A 26,561-nucleotide genomic window follows, 5' to 3' on the forward strand; every position below is an offset into this window, starting at 1 on the left:
TTTTGGTATCCTCCAAGGTGTGTGGGCTGACGGTGGCAGCTGATGGGAGTGAGGACCAGCTCATTCACTGCCTCAAGGAGGGACAGCCATGTCAGGCAGGCAGAGAGATGCTGTTGAGGGCTAGACAGCAGGCTGCTGCTGTGGTTCAGGAAGAGGAGGAGAGTGATGAGGAACAGCAGTTCCTCAATGAACTTGTGATTGAAGAGGAGGATGATGATGATGATGAGGGGGGTGAGGGAGAGGAGGAAGAGGAAGAGGAGGAAGGGGAGGAGGCGAATGATGATGAGTGGGGTTGAGTTGCATTTGGGGTTGTGTTTGCTGCAGTATTATTGTTTTGATGGTTTTATAGAGTACTTGGTACCATAATTTTATTTTTAGCTGTATGCTGCTTTATTTAAAACTTGGAGTACTGTAGCCTTTATTTTATTTAAGTGCAAGTATTATTGTTCTGTTTTGATGGTGGGTTTTTACCTGAGTACTTGGTACCATAATTTTATTTGCTGCTTTATTTAAAAAGTGTATTTATTTTTAGTATTGCTATTCTATTTGACAATTGTTGCACTACTGCCATGTTGAGGCCTTGTTGATCTCCTGTCTTTTGATAGCCTACCTCATGTTGATTTCTTGTTTATTGATACAATATTGATATGTTTACAATAGCTTTTACATTTAATTTTTTTTGTACAAAAAATACTGGACAGTAACCATTGTAACCAAATAATGGCCTGGTGCAGGCTGGTACAAAAATAAATACCGGTAAGAGCCTTGTGCAAATAACCGCCTGCTTCTTTTAAACGCCCGGTCTCCAAATCGATTTTGTGAAATAAACGCCCGGGCTACTATTTGGTAATATACGGTATGTACAAATGCAATGTCCCTGTCAAATAGCTCAAATAAATAAAATCCAGCTTTCGCTGGTGCCTGCTTGGTGATTTTAGAGGACAGGCTCAGCTATCCAGGGGGTGGATCAATGGCAGTGTTTGTTCCCTTCATGAGATCACAAAGGGAAAGATCTCAGACTCACCCATTTGAGCAAACATTCCCTAAAACGTGGTCACATATGACTGTTAGAAAACCTTTAGAAAGTGAATTTTGCATAACATGAGACCTTTAAAGCAGTGTTTAATTTTTTGTACCTTATAATGCAGTTGTATCACATTATATAAATCAATTCTTTAATTTAATTCAAAGCTTTAATTCTTTAAGAAACTGGATTTGTTTAATTTCTTCCTCCTAATTTTAGTTGCACATGTTTATAAACCTTACCCAGATAAAATGAGTTGTCACCAGTAGAATCTTGACTCTGGGTCATTTAATAAAATTCAGGACTGTATTTTGTAAGGAGTCTGGATCAATGTCAAGAATAAAAAAGCAGAGGGGAATTTTGAGGCTGACATGAACAGTCGACCTCTGACTTTTACCAAATGGGGAGAATCACAGCCAGATAAATCCATCCAGGACACTGTCTGCTCCATGTCAGATAACGGCATCTGGCGAGTGACACCAGACTGCTCTCTGAATGCTTACATCATCTGTCAGCTATAGAAAGCTCCCATCTGCAATGCAGTCACTTTTTATACCTTTGATTTACTTTATATGAACAACTTCATTTCAAACTTTTTTAAAGTGACATTTAGAAATAAAAAAAATAAACCAGCTGTTCAAAGAAATGTTCAGAATGAAGAATATTTCTTCTTAAAGGGGCCGTGCACCCTTAAATGTGTTTTTTGAGCTGTAAACAACATAGTGTTACTTAATTATGATGACAACCACCTACACTGTTGATATAATTGCTCATTTTTCATTTCTTTAAAACACCTGGATTTTGTGTGTAAAAAAAAAGACTCATAACGCCCCCTACAGGTTAAAACCAGGTTCTGATTTTCAGTTTGTCATCTTTAACTCAGTGTTTAATAAAGGGTATCCAAAAATGAAGCCAAAATCAAATCTGAGTGTTTGTTGTCCATTGTTGTTTTCTGTTTTATTACAAAATCAGAAAATTGATAATGGTTTAATCTGATTTTTCTTTGATAATTAGGAAATGGAAACAGAAAAATGTTTGTTTTTTCCATTTTTTTATTTTGGCTTCAAATGAACAAACTGCCGTCTGCAAAGGTTACTGTGTTGTTTTTGCTTTTGCATCAGATTAAACATTTGTGAATACATCTGTATACTCCAAGATATTAAATTCTAAAATGATGCCTTGTTAAAACCATAAACTGACACATTGTAAAGGACACTAATCATCATTCAAACACAAATTAAAATAAACAAATGTTATTAAAGAATTAAACAAGAGTGGTGAGTAAAATTTAGATCATGGAATAATAAAGACTTGTCTATTAAACCTTGTACCAATGATGATGATAACCTGCACATCTAAATAAACCCATATATAATTGACTCAATCACATCATGTAATGAACATCATTTAAAATGACATTGACAGAATCTTTCTTTCTTTCTTTCTTTCTTTCTTTCTTTCTTTCTGCCTGTCTTTCAGCAGTTCCCTCAATTTTCCATGCCTGTTTATTCATCACCACACTAACCAACCCGTGAACCTGCATCTACTGTATCTACACCCTGTAGAATCGGACAGGGGTCGTCGTGAGCCGAGGTCAGTTTGAGGGTTAAAGGATGGTTTACATCTCAGCCTGTGTTTTGGAAACTGACATTACAACCACACTGAAAGTATTTAACTGGCATTGGATAAAAGTGATATTGTCAAATAACTGACAGTAAATAATTTCTTTTCTTTTACATAACATCTGGAGCAGTGCACAACTGCAAAGAATCATGGGAAATGCACATTTGGCAGCAATGTGCCCTTCTGTGATTGCCAGCTTATTGATTCAAGTTTTGTGTGTTAACGCCTCTTATGTTATCAGGGGACAAATATTAACACCTTCCAGATCCAGTCCTTAACACAAGACCCTTAACGCTACTGCCTAAACACCTTCAGATGTAAGTCGCTTTGGAGAAAAGCATCTGCTAAATGATTGTTAAGTGTTGGCATTTACAGAGTTCATTGAATGTCGTGGTCTATTTGAACATGTTGAAGTTGGCATCATAAGTGTGAAGGATATTTCAGGGAGACAAACAATCATGTTTGGAAGCATGTACTTGATGAAAACTAAAATGGTGAAATGTATCATTTTATTTGGGCAACATGCACCACAAATATTGTACAAGTCAGTGTAGGCGTGGTGAAGACACATCTACCATGCAATCAACTCACTGTTACCAAGCATTTGATCCAGTTTAAAAGCATAATCTGGCAGCTGTGAGTGTGTGGTGAGTTTGGAGGGAAGCGTGTCATGGGTCTTCCTGTGTCATCTTTAACTCAATGTTTGATAAAGGGTATCCAAACGTGAAGCCAAAATCAAATCTGAGTGTTCGTTGTCCATTATTGTTTTATGTTTTATTACAAAATCAGAAAATTGATAATGGTTTAATCTGATTTTTCTTTGATGATTAGGAAATGGAAACAGAAAAAATTGTGTTTTTTTTAAGGTGTAGCTTCAAATGAACAAACTGCCGTCTGCAAATGTAACTGTGTTGTTTTTGCTTTCACATCACCATTGTTCAGAGGAAAAAGCAGAACTACACCAACCTCAAACAACCTCAAATGGAAATCAACTTGTTCAGAAGCATCTACATTCTGCATCAGCCTCCTTCAAGCTTCTCTTCACAGCTGAGCTGAGAGCGATGAATCCTGCAAACCCGACTCAACAGTACCCAGCTGAGACCATCCCCTTCCATGGAATGAGATACGATGGGCCCCCTGGACAACCTGAGAGTTCTACCCAAAATGTTTGGCGGCCAGCAACAAATCCTGCTTACCCAACTCAAAACTACTCAGCTGAGACTGTTCCCTTGCAGGGGACAAGGTACGAAGGCCCCCCTGGACAGCCTCAGAGGTCTACAGTGGCAATTCTATATGGGTTTCAAAGGTCCAACAACATTGTTTTCAAAGTGTATTACCCCAAGTTCAGCTTTGGTCCTAATTTCAGCCATTCCAAATGTGGCTCTAGTGAGCTCTATGGAGAACGGGCTGTTTGTATGTCTGAACATTTCAATGTTCATGAGTGGAGCATGTCCACACCCCTCTCCGGGAGAGGATCCCAGTGCAAAGCTGTGGAATACATTACCAACTGAACTTAAGACAATATCTGAGTTTAAAACCTTCACTGCTAGGCTTAAATTTTGGCTTAAAACAAACCAAAACTGTACCCACTTGTAAATGAATTATAGATTTTGTATTGTGTGTTTAGGTTAGTTTTATATAGGTTTTGTAAGACATATGTGTATTTTAATGTATTGTAATATAGTGTAGAAAGGCCCAACCAGTAACAAGAGTTGAGAACTAGCTTTGGCTAAAAACTCTGCATGGCATCAGCTACAATATTTTGTGACTATGTACAAATGCAATGTCCCTGTCAAATAGCTCAAATAAATAAAATCCGGCTTTGGCTGGTGCCTGCTTGGTGATTTTAGAGGACAGGCTCAGCTATCCAGGGGGTGGATCAATGGCAGTATCCACTACTGGGAGTAGTGTTTGTTCCCTTCATGAGATCACAAAGGGAAAGATCTCAGACTCACCCATTTGAGCAAACATTCCCTAAAACGTGGACACATATGACTGTTAGAAAACCTTTAGAAAGTGAATTTTGCATAACATGAGACCTTTAAAGCAGTGTTTAATTTTTTGTACCTTATAATGCAGTTGTATCACATTATATAAATCAATTCTTTAATTTAATTCAAAGCTTTAATTCTTTAAGAAACTGGATTTGTTTAATTTCTTCCTCCTAAATTTAGTTGCACATGTTTATAAACCTTACCCAGATAAAATGACTTGTCACCAGTAGAATCTTGACTCTGGGTCATTTAATAAAATTCAGGACTGTATTTTATAAGGAGTCTGGATCAATGTCAAGAATAAAAAAGCAGAGGGGAATTTTGAGGCTGACATGAACAGTCGACCTCTGACTTTTACCAAATGGGGAGAATCACAGCCAGATAAATCCATCCAGGACACTGGCTGCTCCATGTCAGATAACGGCATCTGGCGAGTGACACCTGACTGCTCTCTGAATGCTTACATCATCTGTCAGCTATAGAAAGCTCCCATCTGCAATGCAGTCACTTTTTATACCTTTGATTTACTTTATATGAACAACTTCATTTCAAACTTTTTTAAAGTGACATTTAGAAATAAAAAAAAATAAACCAGCTGTTCAAAGAAATGTTCAGAATGAAGAATATTTCTTCTTAAAGGGGTCGTGCACCCTTAAATGTGTTTTTTGAGCTGTAAACAACATAGTGTTACTTAATTATGATGACAACCACCTACACTGGTGATATAATTGCTCATTTTTCATTTCTTTAAAACACCGGGATTTTGTGTGTAAAAAAAAAAAGACTCATAACGCCCCCTACAGGTTAAAACCAGGTTCTGATTTTCAGTTTGTCATCTTTAACTCAGTGTTTAATAAAGGGTATCCAAAAATGAAGCCAAAATCAAATCTGAGTGTTTGTTGTCCATTGTTGTTTTCTGTTTTATTACAAAATCAGAAAATTGATAATGATTTAATCTGATTTTTCTTTGATGATTAGGAAATGGAAACAGAAAAATTTTTGTTTTTTTCCGTTTTTTTATTTTGGCTTCAAATGAACAAACTGCCGTCTGCAAAGGTTACTGTGCTGTTTTTGCTTTTGCATCAGATTAAACATTTGTGAATACATCTGTATACTCCAAGATATTAAATTCTAAAATGATGCCTTGTTAAGACCATAAACTGACACATTGTAAAGGACACTAATCATCATTCAAACACAAATTAAAATAATCAAATGTTATTAAAGAATTAAACAAGAGTGGTGAGTAAAATTTAGATCATGGAATAATAAAGACTTGTCTATTAAACCTTGTACCAATGATGATGATAACCTGCACATCTAAATAAACCCATATATAATTGACTCAATCACATCATGTAATGAACATCATTTAAAATGACATTGACATAATCTTTCTTTCTTTCTTTCTTTCTTTCTTTCTGCCTGTCTTTCAGCAGTTCCCTCAATTTTCCATGCCTGTTTATTCATCACCACACTAACCAACCCGTGAACCTGCATCTACTGTATCTACACCCTGTAGAATCGGACAGGGGTCGTCGTGAGCCGAGGTCAGTTTGAGGGTTAAAGGATGGTTTACATCTCAGCCTGTGTTTTGGAAACTGACATTACAACCACACTGAAAGTATTTAACTGGCATTGGATAAAAGTGATATTGTCAAATAACTGACAGTAAATAATTTCTTTTCTTTTACATAACATCTGGAGCAGTGCACAACTGCAAAGAATCATGGGAAATGCACATTTGGCAGCAATGTGCCCTTCTGTGATTGCCAGCTTATTGATTCAAGTTTTGTGTGTTAACGCCTCTTATGTTATCAGGGGACAAATATTAACACCTTCCAGATCCAGTCCTTAACACAAGACCCTTAACGCTACTGCCTAAACACCTTCAGATGTAAGTCGCTTTGGAGAAAAACATCTGCTAAATGATTGTTAAGTGTTGGCATTTACAGAGTTCATTGAATGTCGTGGTCTATTTGAACATGTTGAAGTTGGCATCATAAGTGTGAAGGATATTTCAGGGAGACAAACAATCATGTTTGGAAGCATGTACTTGATGAAAACTAAAATGGTGAAATGTACCATTTTATTTGGGCAACATGCACCACAAATATTGTACAAGTCAGTGTAGGCGTGGTGAAGACACATCTACCATGCAAGCAACTCACTGTTACCAAGCATTTGATCCAGTTTAAAAGCATAATCTGGCAGCTGTGAGTGTGTGGTGAGTTTGGAGGGAAGCGTGTCATGGGTCTTCCTGTGTCATCTTTAACTCAATGTTTGATAAAGGGTATCCAAACGTGAAGCCAAAATCAAATCTGAGTGTTCGTTGTCCATTATTGTTTTATGTTTTATTACAAAATCAGAAAATTGATAATGGTTTAATCTGATTTTTCTTTGATTAGGAAATGGAAACAGAAAAATTTGTGTTATTGTTAATGCGTAGCTTCAAATGAACAAACTGCCGTCTGCAAATGTAACTGTGTTGTTTTTGCTTTCACATCACCATTGTTCAGAGGAAAAAGCAGAACTACACCAATCTCAAACAACCTCAAATGGAGATCAACTTGTTCAGAAGCATCTACATTCTGCATCAGCCTCCTTCAAGCTTCTCTTCACAGCTGAGCTGAGAGCGATGAATCCTGCAAACCCAACTCAACAGTACCCAGCTGAGACCATCCCCTTGAATGGAATGAGGTACGATGGGCCCCCTGGACAACCTGAGAGTTCTACCCAAAATGTTTGGCGGCCAGCAACAAATCCTGCTTACCCAACTCAAAACTACTCAGCTGAGACTGTTCCCTTGCAGGGGACAAGGTACGAAGGCCCCCCTGGACAGCCTCAGAGGTCTACAGTGGTTCAGTACACCACTGTGGACATGAACTCTGAGCTCCCCAATGACCACATCATCTGGTCAATCTGCAACCTTGTCTACGGAAACCCTTTTTTTCTTGGACTAGCAGCTCTCATTTTCTCTGTCAAGGTGAGTTTATGGGAGGCAGCTCTGAATTTTTCTGGAATTTTATCATTTAAGGGTTTTAAGCTTCAGTTAAGGTCTACAAAATCACAAGAAAATGTGAAGGAAAACCAAGAGGAATATTGTTTATTCTGACTAAGTACCATCATGGTAAGGTTTTTGGGAAATAACTTCTATCACAAAAGTTAATAATAATAATAAAAAAAAAATCAAACTGTCAGATAAAAGACAGGAATAATTGACTGTTTGGGATGAGAAGTATTTTACATAGATTATACATAGCTTATAATTTAAGGTAAAAGACAGAAAACAGTAGCATTTGTTGCAAATAAGAATCTAGAAAAAAAAACAAAACCCAAGAACAACGAGACTGAACTCAGTGTTTGCTGTTTAAAGTTTCCTGGATGCTGAGGTATCCATGACTCCATATCATTATGTTTTGATCTTTCCAGGCCAGAGATCGGAAGATGTTTGGAGATCTGAATGGTGCCAAACACTACGGTGACACTGCTCGCTGCCTCAACATCTGGGCCACAGTCCTGATCTCCCTGACACTCCTTATTGTCTTCATTGTAGTCATCGTTACATCTGTAACTGCAGCTCGTGCTATCCATTCCATTTCAAGCAATAACTATTATTCCAGAGGATAAATGAGTCTTTGTGGTGTAACTTATTTGCCACCATGACATGATACTTGTTTCTGCTCTATTTTTAAGTCCTGCATATCAGCCATCGTTCTTTTTCAACAGTTTAATCTGCCATTAAAATTTTCTCTGTATAGCAGCATAATTTTTCTCTTGTGTTCTCTTTTTCTTTATCAGTAACTGATGAAAGACATGGTCATATATTTTCTTTTATATGTCTTGACAGAAAAAATCTTAAATGGCTAAACTTCACTATATACGTTGCTGCCGCTTAGTTTTTTATGAGATAAATGGTTGCTGATGGAGACATAACATGTCAATTTACCAGTAAGGTAGTGAAGAAGTGCATTTTTCTACTGTATGCTACATGAAACCTCCCAGCTCACATATTCAGTGAAAGGGACCAGCCGGTGAATTGAAACATTCAGTATGTTGTGGAATTATGATGACTTACAATCATCAAGAAAACAGTCTCCTAGAAACATGAGATTTCATGTCAGTTACAAACTGAGATTCTCGATGTCAAAGTTAAAATATGTATTTTTCTTTTCTATTAAACAGATTTATTAGTTAATCTTTATAAATATTAAGATAATAAACAGTGTCATTCACATAGACAACATAATCTTGTTATGTTTTTTTTTTTCTTGTTGTTACATCCCCTGGCCTTCAGCCTGGGAATGTACGAATTGAGTGACTGATGACCTGGAATTAGACCCAGCTGGGGTGGCACGCCTCCCCTGTCAAGGATTGGACAGCGTCATTCCCTCCGGATTTCCTGAGCGTCGCCCGCTATTGGATTGGACGGAAAGCACCACACCTCCCCCAGCCTGGCCCAATCGGACCACTGGGGGAGCCATAAGAGAGAACTGCCATCGTCAATCGAGGCAGCTGTGGTTCAGTGGAATTGCAGTGTGCCAAGCTCTGGGATTGTGAATAGACGCTGGTCTGAACTTTGGTGTTTGTGGTAAAACCCTTGTGGTTGTAATAGAAAATTTACACATAACCCTTATATTCTGTAGACTACACTTTGCATTGTTAAAGCTTGGCTTATGTTTTACTCAGGGAGGAGAATGACTGTGTACTCAGATAAGGATTTAGTGAGCTCCCCTTCCCCCTTTTCTTCTCTTCCTTGTACCAGGCCATGAGGGGTTTACTACAATGACCTTCGACCTCGATGTTATCAGCTCATGCTCTGGCTATATTAACCAAGCACACATGTACCTCCCCAGACTCGTGCAGCCAAAGCTTCTTTGACTGTGTGATCTCTCATTGCTGATCAGCTCTTAATTAAATACTTTGTTTGATTCTCACTCAGTGTGTGATCTTTGATAAATAAATTCCACTACATGGTTGTGTTAAGCTTTGAGATTCCCTTGGTTGGTTGTGTGCACGATTGTGCTAGTCCTTCAGAGTTGAGAAAAGACACTCTTTTGTGATTATTTTGAGTTTGTATAGAAGATTTTGGTTTCTGTTTAGAAGAGTTTGGTTGTTATTTCTTTTATAGACCCTTTTGGTTTGTTTTATGAAATCCTCGTTAAAGAGTTGAAGCTTGTTTTGTTTGTTATTTTGGTTAGCCGTATTTACCTAATTAAGGACACCTTTTGTTTAATCATTTGTTTATTTTGTTAGCAGACCGGATATATAACCTGAGAAAGGACACCCTTGGTTTGTATTTGTTTTGTTGAACCCGATTTTGTATAATAAATTATTGTTGTATTTATATATCCTCCCGTTGGTCTGGTTCGTCAATTTGTTATCGTCCCTAAACCCTTAGATTTGAGAACGGGACGTAACACTTGTAAAGATCATTAAAAAGATTTTATAAGTAAAATATGTGATGTTACATGTTTCATGTATGTAAAATGTTTAGCACCACCCAGTGACTGTGTGGAAAGCAGACAGCTCATTTCAGTTTTGTTGTTTCGCTATTGCTCAGCCTGGGTCACATGGTTAGTCTTAAATGAGACCTGCCATTTTGAACCAAGGTCTGGCATAGCAGGAGGCTTCAGTTGGTCTTCTGCTAAATCATGTGCAATCTGCCTGTGTTGAGCCTCAGAGAAGCTTTGTTTGTAAGTATATCTGCCATGCTTCAAGTTGGGAATAGATAATGAGGTAGGTATTAGAATTTATAATGGCTTTCTGCTTTCACATATAAAAACTGAATAAGCAAGCGAGATAATGTTGCAGATAATTGTGCATTAAAATTTTTCTTTTGTTTGCTTTAGTTTCACAAGAAGAAAATGTAAGCAAGAAGAATGTAAGAGAGATAAAGAAAGTGGGAAAGCATGTAAAGGAAAAAGAACGGATGCAAAGACAAGTAAAACTATTGAACTTCAATGTCTTAGTCAGCTCTGGAGTGCCCAGTACACCTGCTTACACTTGTAAGAGAAGTGTAAAGTCAAGATGGACAGCAAGGCAAACATAGAAGAGCAGCAGAGGGCTGAATCTCAGACTTCATGTGTGAAGTCTTTCAAGACCAGATCTGTTTCTAGTTCTTCCAGTAGATCTTCTTCAAGCAGATCTAGCAAGTCATCAGCAAGCTTAATGGCTGCTAAAGCACAAGCCAAAGCTGAGACAGTTCTTGCTCGATCTACTTTTGTGGAAAGAGAAACAGAGCTTATGTTGGAAAAGGCTCAGCTAAAAGTGGAAGAGGCACGCATGGAAGCTGCTCTAGCCACATTGAAGCAAGAGGAAGAAGTTGTAGCCGCATTAGCTGAGGCAGAGTTTTTGGAATCAGCTGCAGCAGAATTGGAATCTAAAGCAGACTCCAAGGAATTGGATATTGGAAGAGTCCCACCTGACTCCGCTGAGAAAAGAACAAACGACTATGTGGAATGTCATTCAAGAATGCTCTCTAGTCAGAAGTCTTCGCCACATCTGGGGACTCAGACTGCACTTAATCTCCAACCTAATGTGTCTGGTCCATTGCCACAACAAGATAGCAAACAGCCATCTATTCATCCAGGTGGAGATGGATTTGCAACCTCCTCTGGCATGCATCATAGAATTCAGCCAGCTACCCAATATCGTCCTGTGCTCCAGTCGTTTTGAGTCGTTTCTCAATTATGAAGGGACCTCCAGCTCCTACCCCTTCTCCATGGATGCAACAGGCCACACAATCGTTAGCTCCTACCCATACAAGTGTGAGTGACTTTGCTATTTACATGGCTCGTCACAAGCTCATGGCCTCTGGGATGATTAAGTTTGATGAGCTTCCAGAGAATTTTTGGAGTTGAAAGTTGACCTTTATGAACATCACACAGGGATTAGAGCTCACCTGCACTGAAGAGCTTGACCTTTTAATTAAGTGGCTATAGGCCCTCAGTCATCGGAGTACGTCAAGAGAATCAGAGCTGTTCATGTTAATGATCCTGCAGCTGGGCTTAAAATGGTTTGGACACGCGTGGAAGAGTGCTACGAGTCACCTAAAGTTATCGAGAAAGCTCTTTTGGAGAAACCTGAAAGATTTCCCAGGATCAGTAACAAAGACCCTCTTAAGCTGAGACAGCTTGGGGACCTCGAGGGAGTTGGAGTCAGCCAAACTTGAGGGTTATTTGCCTGGACTCGCCTTCCTGGATACTTCCCAAGGTGTTAACCCAGTTGTGGAGAAATTGCCATACGGGCTTCAGGAGAAATGGATGACATAAGGTAGTTTGTACAAGTGGGAACATAATGTTCATTTCCCACCACTTTCATTCTTCACTGACTTTGTTTGCACAGAAGCTCATACCCGTAATGATCCTAATTTCACACTTAATGCATCTTCTGGGGTGTTAGCAACAAAACCAGACAACATGTTTGTCTGGGTGCAGCACACAAGCCTAAAGAACTTAGTGTATACCTAACTAATATCCTGGAAAATGGTTGTCATTCTCATTTCAGTCCATGTCCTAATCATCTCACTCTAAAAGAGAAATGTGCTGTCAAGACGAACATAAAGCCACTCAGCTTGTTAAATAAAAGACACTCTTATTTAGCTGGTAGTTCGCTTCAGCATGCTGATTATGATTCATTGGGGAAAAGGATATTTGAAAAGACAGAGGATAACAAACACGTTGCCTTATCCACAGAGGATAAGCAGTTTATGGAACTGATGGACAAAGAGACGTTCATAAATGAAGCAAAGAGTTGGGTGGCTCCTCTTCCTTTTCGTGTGCCGAGATCTCGCCTACCCAACAACAGAGGACCTGATGTAATTTGTTTTAACAACCTCTGTTATACTCTGGATAAAAGCCTGAAATGAAGTCCCATTTCTTGGCCTTTATGCAAAAGATCTTTGATCAAGACCATGCTGAATTGGCACCTCCCCTGCAGGATGGAGAAGAATGCTGGTACCTTCCCAGTTTTGGAGTGTACCATCCACATAAGCCTGGTCAAATCAGAGTTGTGTTTGACTCCAGTGCTCCATACCTTGGCATTTCCTTGAATGATGTGTTGCTTACTGGACCAGACTTGAACAACAGCTTGCTGGGAGTATTAATAAAATTTAGATTTTGACTGCAGGTCTACTGGTGGTTCCCAGAGTCTCTAAGAGTCGACTGGGAGGCAGAGCCTTTAGCTATCAGGCCCCTCTCTTATGGAAGCAGCTCCCAGCTTTCGTTCGTGAGGCAGACACAGTCTCTACCTTTAAGATCAGACTTAAAACCTTCCTTTTTGATAAATCCTATAGTTAGGGGTGGCTAGCCATCCCTTAGTTATGCTGCCATAGGCTTAGGCTGCTGAGGGACATCCCATGGCACTTTTCATCCTCATCTCTCATCTATTCATCCTCATCTATCCTTCCTCATCTCTCATGTATAAATGTACGACAATACTGCCATCACTAACATATTTTCTCCTTTCTCGGCAGATCTCAGTGGATGAAATGCCATGATAGTATCAAATGTCATGATTGTATATCTCCTTCTACGCACAACATAGAAGGAGATATACATATTCTGTTCCTACACTCTTGACCCAATACCTCTCCTCCCCCCTTCCCCCTCCCCCTCCTTCCTCTCTTCACTCACTATCTTTACTATCTCTCACTTCTTCCATCTACATTCACCCTTTCTGTCGTATCCACCCCCAACCGGTCGAGGCAGATGGCCGCCCTCCCTGAGCCGGGTTCTGCTGGAGGTTTTGCCTTCCTGTTAAAAGGGAGTTTTTCTCCCCACCGTCGCCTGAAGCTTGCTCAGAAGGGGATTGATCGAAGACTCTTTTCGATGCAATCTGTTGGTTTCCTTACATAGGCTATTTGTCATTAATTGGCTAGTATGTATGTATATATGAATGTGTGACAATCAGACTGCTTGACTGATTGCCAGTGAAGCGCCTTGAGATGACTTTGTTATGATTTGGCGCTATACAAATAAAGTTGAATTGAATTGAATTGAATTTAGATGCAAGCTGGTGACCTTTACTGCAGATGTTGAACAGAAGTTCCACAGTTTTATTGTCAGAGAGGACCACAGGAACTTCCTTCGATTCTTATGGTTCAAAGACAATAACCCAAATAAAGATGTTGTGGAATACTGGATGTAAGTCCATGTATTCGGCAATCGGCCTTCCCCAGCGGTTGCAATTTATGGGTTACGTCGAGCTGCTACACACGGGGAGAATGAGTTTGGAGAAGAAGCCAAGCAGTTCATTCACAGGAACTTTTATGTGGATGATGAGCTTAAATCACTGTCATCTGCATCTGGGGCCATCAATCTCCTGAAAGCTGTCCAAGGTATGCTTGCTATTTCTAACATCAGGCATCTAGCTGTCCAGAAGCCATGAATGCATTTCCATCAGCTGATCATGCAAAACAACTAAAAGACCTTGATATTGACTCACCTCTACTGCAACGCAGTCTTGAATTAAGCTGAAATCTTGTAGATGACTCAAGGATTCAAGGATTCAAGGAACTTTATTGTCATACCAGCTCACATTTACATGTTTATGGTACGAAATTAGAGCTGAGGTCCCGGTTTGAGCCATAAGAAGGAGGGCAATAAGTGAAATAAAATAAGACATGAAAAAAAATAGAAATATAGGCTAAATATAAATAGAATATAAGCTAAATACAATAGAATATAAACAGCAAAATTTTAAATAAAAATAACAGTAAACACTAAAGAGCCCAGTTTGCATGTGCAGCCTAGATAAATATGTGCAAGTATGTATGTGCATGAGGTAGTAATAGTCCAAAGTATAACATTTCTGATATTAATATTAATGATATTGCACTTGTATGGACAGCAGGTAAACATGTAAACATGTGGACAGGTAAAGTGTTTGCAGTGCAGGTCTGTTTGTTGGAGTGGGGGGGGTGGATTCAGTTGGGGTGGGGATGGGGGGGGTGGGGGCAGGGCAGCAGGGTTTGGGCTGATGTTCAGAGGTGGGGAAGTAGGGTGGGGAAGGGTGGGGAGGAGTCTACAAGGCATGGCAAGAGTTCAGCAGTCTGACAGCTTCAGGGAAGAAGCTGTTCCTGAACCTGGTGGTCTTGCTCCTTATGCATCTTAGCCGCCTGCCTGAGGGGAGGGGTTGGAAAGGTCCATGTGCTGGATGGGTGGAGTCCTTCATGATGCGGAGGGCCCTCCCCCTGCATCGTGCTGTGTAGAGGTCTGAGGTGGTGGGAAGGCTGCTCCCCATAGTCCTCTGTGCAGCCTTTACCACCCTCTGCAGAGCCCTCCTCTCAGCCGCGGTGCAGTTGCCGTGCCACACGGTGATGCAGGTGCAGAGGACGCTCTCCACCGCGCAGAGGTAGAAGCTCCTCAGGACAGCGCTCCCTAGTCCGGCTCGCCGCAGCTTCCTAAGGAAGTAGAGGCGCTGGTGTGCTTTCCTGACCAGCTGGGAAGTGTTGGTGTTCCAGGTGAGGTCCTCGGTTATGTGCACACCCAGGTACCTGTAGCTGGAGACCACCTCCACAGCTACTCCTCCGATGTGCAGGGGAGGAGTAGGGTGCTTATCCTTCCTGAAGTCCACCACCATCTCCTTGGTCTTCTTCACATTGATGCAGAGGTTGTTTTCTCTGCACCACTGCACCAGGTGTTCCACCTCCTCTCTGTATTCCGACTCATCGTTGTTGTTGATGCATCCCACAACCGCTGTATCATCTGCAAACTTCACTATATGACAGCTGGGATGTCTCGCCGAGCAGTCATATGTCAGCAGAGTGAACAGGAGGGGGCTCAGCACACAGCCCTGAGGAGAGCCGGTGCTGAGGGTGATGGAGGAGGAGGTGGAGTTATGGATCCTGACAGTCTGAGGTCTGTTGGTCAGAAAGTCCAGGACCCAGTTCCCCAGTGTGTTACTCAGACCAAGGGTGGAGAGCTTCTGGACCAGTGTCTGTGGGATGATGGTGTTGAAGGCGGAGGAGAAGTCCAGGAAGAGCAGGCGGGCGTATGAGTTTCTGCTCTCCAGGTGGGTGAGGGTTGTGTGGACCACTGATGAGATGGCGTCATCAGTGGAGCGGTTCTTTCTGTATGCATACTGATGTGGGTCCACGGTGACGTTGATGGAGTCTTTGATGTGGGCCATAACCAGCCTCTCAGCACTTCATGACTACCGGGGTCAGGGCTATGGGTCGGTAGTCATTCAGGCCTGTCACTGTGGGACACTTTGGGACGGGGACAATGGTTGCAGTCTTTAGACAGGTGGGAACAGATGCCAGCGACAGTGAGGTGTTGAAGATGTCCGTCAGCACCTCAGCCAGCTGGTGTGCGCAGTCTTTCAGTACACGCCCTGGGATGTTGTCTGGGCCAGCAGCTTGCGGGGGTTAATTCCTTTAAGGGTCTTCCTCAAATCAGCAGTGGACACACAGAGGGGCGTGTCACCAGGTGGTGGTGTTAGTCTATTGCAGGGAGGGGGGGAGTCAGGGTCCTCAAAGCGAGCATAAAACCTGTTTAGTTTGTCTGGCAGGGAGGGGTCCTTTGGACATTGTGCATCCTTGGTGTTGTAGTCTGTGATGCACTTTATGCCCATCCACATGCTCCAGGGGTCGTTGGAGGTGAGGTGACCCTGAATCTTCTGAGCGTATGCGGCTTTGGCCCTCTTGACACCCACCGTCAGATCTTTTCTCGCCGTTCTTAGTGCTGACAAATTCACTTTTTGTGTAGCCAGCAGCAACAAGCCATTTACAAGGAGAGGAGTTCTCTCAACCATCAACAGCTTTTTTGATCCACTGACCAAGTGGATCAAAAAAGCTGTTGATGGTTGAGAGAACTCCTGTTACAATTCAAGGAAAGTTTTTGCTAAGGCAGCTCACCAGTGATAACAATGAGTGGGATCTTCCGCTCCCAGCTGAAAAGGAGGCAGAATGGACAACTTGGAGAGAATCTTTGCAAGAGCTGGCACAGTTTGAAATCCCTCGAGCCTACACTGCTCTTTTCTTTTCTCTGTTTCCACTGCCCAGCGTACAGAGATCCACGTCTTTTCGGATGCTTCGGTAAAGGAGGCAGAATGGACAACTTGCTTTCACCTTTACAGCAGAGTTTACAAATGAAAAAAGTTTTATCTAAATTAATGAACAGAACAGATTTTTATAGCTGGTTACTAATAATAACGTACATTTTTCATCTTTGTATACTTTCATTTCTACTCAGAGCCAGGACTCTTCTTGGTTTTCTCTTTTCTGTTTCAAAGGTGTGTGTGTGTGTGTGTGTGTGTGTGCGTGCGTGCATGCGTGCGTGCATGTCCATACTTATTAATTACAGTTAATTAGTATCTGATACCCACATAAATACTGTACATGTTGGAGACTGAAAAAATATTGACCTCTTTTCTAAAAACCTTCAAAGCTTTCAATCTAACATATTATTCGTTAAAATTTTCGCTTTTAAAATCTATCAAACAAAAGTTCAAAAGAGAATGATCACCCTTCCTAAAACAGCGGTAAACACTAAATTATAGTTTCCTCTAGCAAGCAAAGACAACTTAAAGTTAATTCAATGCAACAAGGAAGAAAAACACTGAAGAATGAATCACTGCTACTGATTGTAGGGTCTCTAACAGCTTTTAGATTCTCTCCTGATGAGCAGGGTGGAGACTCCTGTGCCTGAATATTTTTAGAAGGACAGAGAAACAGAAGGTACAGGACACATCTTGAATTATTAAGTCAACGCTGGTCAGTAAGCCACTTTTTAAACAACTTACTTAAACTTATTAAATTCCAAATACAACTTCCGTATTTATAAAACTTAAGATATAAAATTAGTCTTTTATTTGTCCTCATCTGCCTGATGGCGTCCACTAACTCCAGTCAGCTTTCTTGCTTTCCTGGTCTCTAACCTGGCAGAAGATGTCCTGCAGGGCCCTGGGACTAGTTTATTTTACAGAATGTAGAAATGAAAGAAACTGAATGACTGCAGCTGTTATTCCAGGAATACATCAGAGCTAACCAAGTTTATTTATATTACATTGCAAAAGGCAAATGCACAGAGAGAAAAGCTAAATAAAAAATGTGTTTTGTATCTTCATGCCTTTTATGTTACAAACCTGTACAGAGACATGGACAGTGATTCTGCTTTGCCTCCTTCAGTGAGGAAGTTATTTCCACCAGAATGACTGTGTGTCAGAATTGTTCGGTCAGGGTTTCTTCATATTAGCTAATACTTTTGGTTCCCTTTAATGCTTCCTGTTTTACATTGTTCGAACTTTCATTTACACTGGGCTGGGCATCTGACTTCAAACTGTTGTACATGCTTCTGGTTTTGGGGTGGCAACACCCATTGTGTGCTGTGCTAATAAAAAGAGCTGCAGAGGAGAAGCCTTGGGAGTTGAGCAGAGTCATGTCACGTAACCTGACTTGTCTCTGAGAACTCTCTCCCCTTTGCAAAGTGCTTAGAAAAGAATCTTGTGTCGTGTCTCTGTTTAATGCTGGAATAAATCTGACAGAACCCATTTAGCATTTACCTTTTCCCACCTTTTATTTGGTGTCTGTTAGAAAGTGGTATGAAGGCAGAAATTGTAGTAACAGACAAAAGTTATTACTGTTGTAAACTTAATTAACTTGTTTTTTGTGCAGTTTAAATAATCTTTCAAATATATTTCATGAATAAAAAATACAAAATTTTACAGAATTCACCACAACATTGAGAAGATGAAGCTCTACCTTCTTTTCTGTATCCACTGCTTGATGGCTCGTGCAGTCTACAGTCAGCTGGAGGGTCTTCCTGGTCCCAAAGGTGACAAAGGAGATCCAGGAATTAAAGGACCCAGGGAGAACCCGGTCCTCTGGGACTACCAGGTGAAGCTGACTTTTTTTTTTTTTTTTTATTTGTCTCAGAACTTTGTCTCATCAGTTTCACAGGGTTTTTTTTTTTTGCATTTGTGAGGAAAATTACAAAGTAAAGAAGTTCTACCAAATGACGGAGCAACGAATTTTCAAACTCCGTTTCGACAATTTTGTAGTAGATTGTAGTAGATTGCGTGCTTTGTTATTTCATAAAGTGAATGAATTTTCCACTTTCCACTTTGATAAAGAACATAAATTAGAACACTTTCAAGCAACAACGGTGTGTATGATGTCACAGAGTCTTTAGCAGCACAAATTTCCACTGCTGTAAATTTAAATCAGGTGAGTTGGAGCAGGGGAACATTGAAAAATTGCAGGACAGTGGCCCTTGAGGACCAGCTTTGGACAACTCCAGTTTAAGGCGTGTCATTATCCATGTACACAGTACACTCATCTGTTTATTGCATTGCTCTGTTTCCTTTCGGTCGGGTCGGTGATCCCTCCAGCCGCTTCCAACGTCACTGCGATCTGTCGTTGGCTGTAGTCTTCAGATTCACCTCCTCTGCCAGTTCCCAATCTGCTTGCAGACAGGATGTTTCTGGACGCCTTCTCTGTATCTGTGCTCTCCTCTTGCTACTTGTGCCTGTGGCGTCACTCTCAGGCCTACATATGTCCTGCTTTATTCTAACCAGCTTCCTGCCAATATCAATCCAGTGAGGGCAGATGCCAGCTGTCACACTAATCACTAATCAGCTGTCTTGCCCATTTTCACACCGAAAACTAAATCACATACACAGCAAACAATAAAGTGCAAAACAAAGTCCATGATTAAGCTAGGCTATATTAGTGCTGGACGATATGGCCAAAACTTGTACCATGATATATATTTCTTAATTTCCGTCGATACGATATAATTCCAATATTGCTATAAACAATATAAGTTTTTCAGAGAAAACTGCCAAATATGCCCACAACAGATTGCCTGTAAAACTAAAAACTATTTTGCCAAATCTATGAAACTCCTCCAGTATAACATTTTAGAAATAAAAACCGTACAATAAATTAATGTTCACCTGTGATGGACTGGTGACCTGTCCAGGGTTTACCCTGCCCCTCACCTGTTAAAATACTGGGATAGGCTCCAGTTTTTCTTTTTGTCTCCTTTCTTCTTTCCCTTTTGCTCTTTTTGCTATTTTCCATCTTTTTCTGTCCCCTCCGGTCGGGTCCAGCAAGATTACATAGATTCCGTGATTCAGAGTAAATAAATAAATAAATCAGATTATCAAGAGGAGCCTTACCCATAAGCCTCCCCTTGTCAGAGCAAATTTGTTCAGCATGATACAGCAAACAGATTATCATTTTGCTTGCTACGATGCTGGACAGGACAAGTTAAAAAAAAAAAAAAACTTGACTATCTGGAATTAACATTATAGAGATCAATAATTTAATTTAATTTTAATAATTCCAACTAGTCGTAATTATAACGAGTAAGAATTTTCATTAAATATATCTACAATTTCATTCTGACTAGTCAAAAATACAATTAAAGATATCTGTAATTCATTTTTTGACAAGTCGCAAAAGAATTGCGGATATCCAAAATAACGTCACCTTATCCGACACATGACTCAACACACATCCTAAATGACATTTACAGATATCTGTGATTAATTTTTGACTATTTGAATTGAATGAAAATGAAAGATATTTCAAACGCAGGGACGCCCCCATGTAGTGGCCTGTGGGGTGGCCAGTGCCACCCTGAACAAAAAGCTGGCCACCCCACTGCCAACTCCAGAAAATATTGTATTTTTTATTTTTATTAACACAGCTCAGCACACTTTGTTTATATTTGAATGTCAAAATATTTCAAAAGCTAATATAAAAAAGATAACTAAAAAGTATTTTAATCAGGCACACAGAGGGCACCTCACATGTAGTTAGAGCAAGGACACCAAAGCGGGACGATCAAAGAGCGATGATTTCACTGGTAATAGAAAGGACACAATCAGCTCTACAAAAGGCTCGTCAGTAAGTCTATGATAAAACCACAATCACTTCAGTTTAATGGTTCTCTACCAACTGTTGGTGGGGTTTAAATAATTATAGGGATGATGACTAGCACTAACATGTGGATGTAGATGACCTGGAATGAATGACAATATAGTTCCTGTTACATGCGCTAATGCAAATCAAATGAAGCCATTCATAAGTTACGTTTGCACAGGTTAGCTAGTTAATATCATTATTAGCCCTATCTATGTTAGATGGAGAACATTTCTAACAACCTTGTGAACTTGTCTTTAATGATAGATAATGTTAGCTGGCTGAATGATACTGCTCAGGCAGCTAACATTATACAGAAGTTGCTATAATAGCGTCATGATTTAATTAGTCACTGTGTGCTAACGTTATGTCATTTTGCAGACAATGAAGAGAAAGTCTTCCAAAGATATTGCCTCCTTCTTGTCTAAGAGACAGACAGTTACAGGAGAGCAGCACAGGGCAAATGCTAGGCAGCCAGAGAAAGAATCAGAGACAGAGAATGACAATGGTGCTACAGCTGAAGGTAACTTAAGCCAACTGCAAATGTTTCCCTGACTTCTGTGGCGACAGTTATACTAGATTTATTTGTCAGAATAATATCAAATCCTAGACCTTTTCTTGGAGTGTAATATTACCATCCTTGTGTTTCTTCCATTACTGTTATTTGTTTATTACTCCAGCTTTAGCTATAGTGTAATGTTGAGAGTGTAGTGCTGTGTTGATAAGAATTTCTCCTCTGGGGATGAATAGTAATAGTTAAAAATGATATCCTGATGTTGTAATCTGGGGGCTGTAGTAACACCCACAGTCTAAATCATCTTATAGTAACAGGCTCTGATTATTTGCATATGATAATCAACAGGCTCATTGCTCATTACTATGGCAAGTTTTCCATCGGCTATTGGCTCATTAAACAAAACATTTGAACAGTGTTAGAGTTAAGTGTGCATGAACAAGAAAAGGCAGAAGAAATGGCGGTAGCTTGGTTGAAGAATCCAGTTTACAGTGGTCGATGACTGGAATGGGTTTGATCAATGATCAATAACATAGATCTTTGCAGCCCCTCAGCTAAGGAATGGAGCTGCATTACTACCTCCAACTTCATCGCTGGACTTAACAAGTTACCTCGTTTATGGTATCAGTGCTTACATGTATGAACAGTTCAGAAACTACAAGTCTGGAAGCTCACGGTCATTTCAGGAATGGCTGGGTGCAGGATCTGTTAACATTTCCACCGCAGAACTGCACAACACAGCTGTTACTACAAAGGTAACCTGGCTATTAAGTGAAGTTGGGGTTACTTTACCTGTTTACTTGTACGATTTGCATAAATGATTAAGGTACTTTACAATGTTGCAAAAGAAACAACTTCATATTTATATTACATAACTCAGAAAAAGTTTTAAATTATCTAATAATCCTACCACATTTTAATAGAACATAATTACTCAAGCTAATATCTCAGTCTGGCATCAGCCTGTAAACCAGAAACTGTAATAATATAGACGTCCTTATAAATTAAGCAAAATAAAGCAAACAGTTGAACAATGTTGTAAACTGTTGTTGTCTGTCTGCCAGTGTGTTGTCTACAGGTCCTGCACTCCCAGCACCTGAGTGACTCTCAACTAAAACCCTGGGTCATGACAACTTTGCACATAGTTTGCACTGTTTTTAGCACAATTACACATTATATTGATTCAGTGTTGACATTGCCATGCAAAGATGTGAAATTCTCACTACATTACTTGAAGATATTACGCCACAACTTCAGTGTTTTTATTTTATAACGTGCTTATGCTGTATTTCCCTTTATTGAAATTTTATCTGTTTAACGTTGTGCTGCTACTGTTTATTTTGAGAATTTCAATGGAAACTACTGATATGAAAAAGTAAAACTGTCAAGCTTCTCATCCGGTTAACAATCATGTTTTCTATTTAGTGTTTTTCTCCACAAGAATTTTTTTGATGTAATGTAATTTTCATTATCAAAAGTGACACTGGTTTTTTATGTGCTTAAGAGAGGCAATGAACAGTCAAAAAGACTTCAAAAATGCCATCGACATGCTTTATTATTCATGTTTAAGCCATGTACAAAAACAAAAAAAATTGCACACATTTGCTTGCACAAATAATATGAAAAAAAAAACTTCAAACTGTCTAACTGTACACATACATCATTTTCATTATGTGTCTTATCCTCTGTGATGAGCTGATCGCCTTCTTCTCCAGCCGTATGTGTCCCCACCTTGGTCTGTAGCTCTCCAGTGTCTGCATCCTGATGGACCTCCATCTCTGCTGCTTGCAGTGTTTCTTTCCTCAGCTGATCCTGTCGTCTTCATCTTGCAGAGCATACAGTGTTTGTGGGTGTAACTGATGTGTGTCCTAGAAGCAGGGATGGTGCACAATCTGGACCAGCCTCTATCATTTCATAAGCTGGTTGAGCTGCAAACACATATTTGGTGTTATTAAAAAACTAGTTAACACTGGATGCTTCCATTATATTTCACAATCTTAACCACTTAATCCAACCAGTTAAGCATCTTGTCAGATTTCACAGAACACTCTTGGTATTTATCTGCACCTTTAAAATCATTCATTCTGTGACATTTTGATATAAGATGATTAAATAAAATAAACACTGATCAAGCACAAAAAGATGACTCATATCACCGTTATTAAATTAAAGTATATTGTAATACATATTGATATTATATTATTGTCCAGCCCTAGGCTATATACAGAAACAACAAATGGGTCAAGCCTGACTAATCAGTCCAGTTCTGTTTTACACTGTGACATACAATGAATTATACACGATCAACGATACATGATAAATGATACATGATACATGAATGGCCTTTCGATTTTTATTTCCTTTGCATTCTTTTAGTTCTCGACCTTTGTGTTGTCAGTGTGCTTATCTGTGATATAAGTTAATTAATTAATTTGAAACGATGGCTCAAGGGGAACCAGATTTGTGATCATTGATCTTGTGCTCTTATGTGAATGTTACTGTTGTATGTCATGATTGTGTTTTATTGTGTTGTTTTTCCCATGTCTTATGAATTGTCATTGATAATTTGATCTTAGTATGTATATTGTGCGAAGTTGTAATGTCATGTGATGTTTTCATCTCTTTGACTTGCCAGGGACTACAGATGTAACGCAGCCTTCGGGCTAATTCTGGCATATTTACTTTTATATGTTCATGAATATGCATTGTCCCTTTGAAATAAATAATAAAAAAAAAAAAAAAAAAAGTTCTTCCTGTACACATCTGATTCTGGTTCTTATTCTTGTTTTGTTCCAGGTTATGTTTTGTTCTATATGGGTTTGAAAGGTCCAACAACATTGTTTTCAAAGTGTATTACCCCAAGTTTAGCTTTGGTCCTAATCTCAGCCATTCCAAATATGGCTCTAGTGAGCTCTATGGAGAACGGGCTGTTTGTATGTCTGAACATTTCAATGTTCATGAGTGGAGCATGTCCACACCCCTCTCTGGGAGAGGATCCGGCTTTCGCTGGTGCCTGCTCGGTGATTTTAGAGGACAGGCTCAGCTATCCCGGGGGCGGGTCAATGGCAGTATCCACTACTGGGAGTAGTGTTTGTTCCCTTCATGAGGTCACAAAGGGAAAGATCTCAGACTCACCCATTTGAGCAAACATTCCCTAAAAAGTGGAGTAAGCAAGTGAGAGAGGTGACAGAATTTTCTCATTTTGGGGCCTTATACACAGGCTATGAAGAAACACATGACTGTTAGAAAACCTTTAGAAAGTGGATTTTGCATAGCATGAGACCTTTAAAGCAATGTTTATTGGTTGTACCTCATAATGCAGTTGTATCACATTATATAAATCAATTCTTTAATTTAATTCAAAGCTTTAATTCTTTAAGAAACTGGATTTGTTTAATTTCTTTCTCCTAATTTTAGTTGCACATGTTTATAAACCTTACCCAGATAAAATGACTAATCACCAGTAGAATCTTGACTCAGTGCCATTTAATAAAATTCAGGACTGTATTTTGAAAGGAAAACTGTATTTTATCTGGAACATTAAATGTTTCATAAAGTACTGACTTCCAGTTTATGTTAGATTTTAAGTTGCATTTTGCTCTGACCTAAATAAAAAAGATAAGTTCTTAGTTGGTTTTTATTCAACATGTTTCAGCTGTGAACTTCACCTGAATAAACTTCTGTAACTGAACTTGTTCTGTTCACTTCAGATGATTTTGTTTCATTTCAAATGGAAGTTGAAAAATTAAAGGAGACCACTGCAAAGTTAGAGCTGGGTAAGTGTCCCGTTCAGTGCTTTAAAGTACAGCATTTGTTTAAGTAAGTAAGTAAGTGTTTGAGATTAATGATCAAATGTATCTCTGTAAGTGTTTTTTATTACATTGCACAACTTTTTTAAGTGTAAAATGTGATTAAAACATGAATAAAAATGGAACAGATATATAAATCAGCAATTTATTCACAAGACTTAATGACAAGACAAGACAAGATTTAATGGAAAAAATCAGGTCATTCTGAATTTGTTGGCTGCAACCCATTTAAAAAAGTGAGAATGGGGAAAACAAAAGCCTTATACTCTACCTTATAGAGGAAAAATCTTAAATAAAAGCTTCAGTCATCTGCAGCAGCCTACATTTATAAACTGTGGAGTAATCAGTTTCAGTCATTTTTCTTCATGTAAAACTGTGAAGACTTTGAACATTTTAATATAATGTTATCAAAAGATTCCCAGAATTCTAAGATATCTCTCTGTTCAAGAGAAATGTCTAAAAATCTGTAGACATTACTCATGATCTTCTGGAATAAATACACATATAAAAGCAAACACTGATGTTGGGATGGAAATAACTGTATGGATTCAGCAACACTACTAGGAATGAACACAGTGCCTTCAAAATAGACTGGGGCAAAATGCTAAACTGTTATGTTTAAACATTTCATGTTTTCTACTTTAAAAATGATATTGGGTTATGACATTTTATAAATCATTTACTAATGTTTATATTTACTCTGCCAGCACCACAACCTTTTAGAGCCAGAGTTATAATGTGGTCCCTTTATATTTTAAATTCAAAATAAGCTTAAGCTGTTTTCTTGAACACTGAACTGGGTTTTCTCTGAGTAACATATAGCTAAAACATAGTTTACTTGACGATTTCCCTTTATCATGGCACCTTGTTCTCCTTTTTCAGCTATAAACTTTGACTTTGTGCGGAAGGCTGGTCAGAAATACTTTGTCTCCAACAAGGATAAAGGTTCGTTCTCAAAGGCCGTTGAGTTCTGCTCCCAACAAGGCCTCGAGCTGGCTCTGCCCCAGAGTGAGGAGGAGAACAGCAAGCTGAAGCAGCTGTTTGACGAAGCTGATAAAAGAGCCTGGATCAATGTCAAGAATAAAAACGCAGAGGGGAATTTTGAGGCTGACATGAACAGTCGACCTCTGACTTTTACCAAATGGGGAGAATCACAGCCAGATAAATCCATCCAGGACACTGGCTGCTCCATGTCAGATAACGGCATCTGGCGAGTGACACCTGACTGCTCTCTGAATGCTTACATCATCTGTCAGCTATAGAAAGCTCCCATCTGCAATGCAGTCACTTTTTATACCTTTGATTTACTTTATATGATCAACTTCATTTCAGGCTTTTTTTAAAGTGACATTTAGAAATAAAAAAAAATAAACTAGCTGTTCAAAGAAATGTTCAGAATGAAGAATATTTCTTCTTAAAGGGGTCGTGCACCCTTAAATGTGTTTTTTGAGCTGTAAACAACATAGTGTTACTTAATTATGATGAAAACCACCTACACTGGTGATATAAGTGCTCTCTTTTTTTAATTTCTTTAAAACACCAGGATTTTGTGTGTAAAAAAAAGACTCATAACGCCCCCTACAGGTTCAAACCAGGTTCTGATTTTCAGTTTGTCATCTTTAACTCAGTGTTTAATAAAGGGTATCCAAAAATGAAGCCAAAATCAAATCTGAGTGTTTGTTGTCCATTATTGTTTTTTGTTTTATTACAAAATCAGAAAATT

General features: G+C 39.3%; 2 protein-coding genes across 2 annotated transcripts; both read left to right on the forward strand.

Moving 5' to 3' along the window:
• Positions 1-26,148, forward strand: LOC121647057 (mannose-binding protein-like). Its single transcript, XM_041996200.1, has 4 exons — positions 1-5; positions 3,883-3,890; positions 24,740-24,805; positions 25,721-26,148. The coding sequence occupies exons 3-4, from the start codon at positions 24,760-24,762 to the stop codon at positions 26,098-26,100; spliced, it is 426 nt and encodes a 141-aa protein (XP_041852134.1). The 5' UTR covers positions 1-5; positions 3,883-3,890; positions 24,740-24,759; the 3' UTR covers positions 26,101-26,148.
• On the forward strand, positions 3,634-8,821 carry LOC121647053 (dispanin subfamily A member 2b-like). Its single transcript, XM_041996196.1, has 3 exons — positions 3,634-3,920; positions 7,492-7,627; positions 8,074-8,821. Exons 1-3 carry the CDS (start codon positions 3,709-3,711, stop codon positions 8,269-8,271), a joined length of 546 nt encoding a protein of 181 aa, XP_041852130.1. The 5' UTR covers positions 3,634-3,708; the 3' UTR covers positions 8,272-8,821.
• Positions 26,149-26,561: the final 413 nt, after the last annotated feature.

Source organism: Melanotaenia boesemani, chromosome 10, assembly GCF_017639745.1.
Source record: "Melanotaenia boesemani isolate fMelBoe1 chromosome 10, fMelBoe1.pri, whole genome shotgun sequence".
Lineage (NCBI taxonomy): Eukaryota > Metazoa > Chordata > Actinopteri > Atheriniformes > Melanotaeniidae > Melanotaenia > Melanotaenia boesemani.

Excerpts from the sequence above, each read along its gene's own strand:
- LOC121647057 (XM_041996200.1), top strand. The coding sequence starts at position 24,760 with ATGGAAGTTGAAAAATTAAAGGAGACCACTGCAAAGTTAGAGCTGG. Across the intron at positions 24,806-25,720 it reads CACTGCAAAGTTAGAGCTGG|CTATAAACTTTGACTTTGTG; the intron begins GTAAGTGTCCCG and ends CTCCTTTTTCAG.
- LOC121647053 (XM_041996196.1), top strand. The coding sequence starts at position 3,709 with ATGAATCCTGCAAACCCGACTCAACAGTACCCAGCTGAGACCATCCCC. Across the intron at positions 3,921-7,491 it reads CCCCCTGGACAGCCTCAGAG|GTCTACAGTGGTTCAGTACA; the intron begins GTCTACAGTGGC and ends ACAGCCTCAGAG. Across the intron at positions 7,628-8,073 it reads CTCTCATTTTCTCTGTCAAG|GCCAGAGATCGGAAGATGTT; the intron begins GTGAGTTTATGG and ends TGATCTTTCCAG.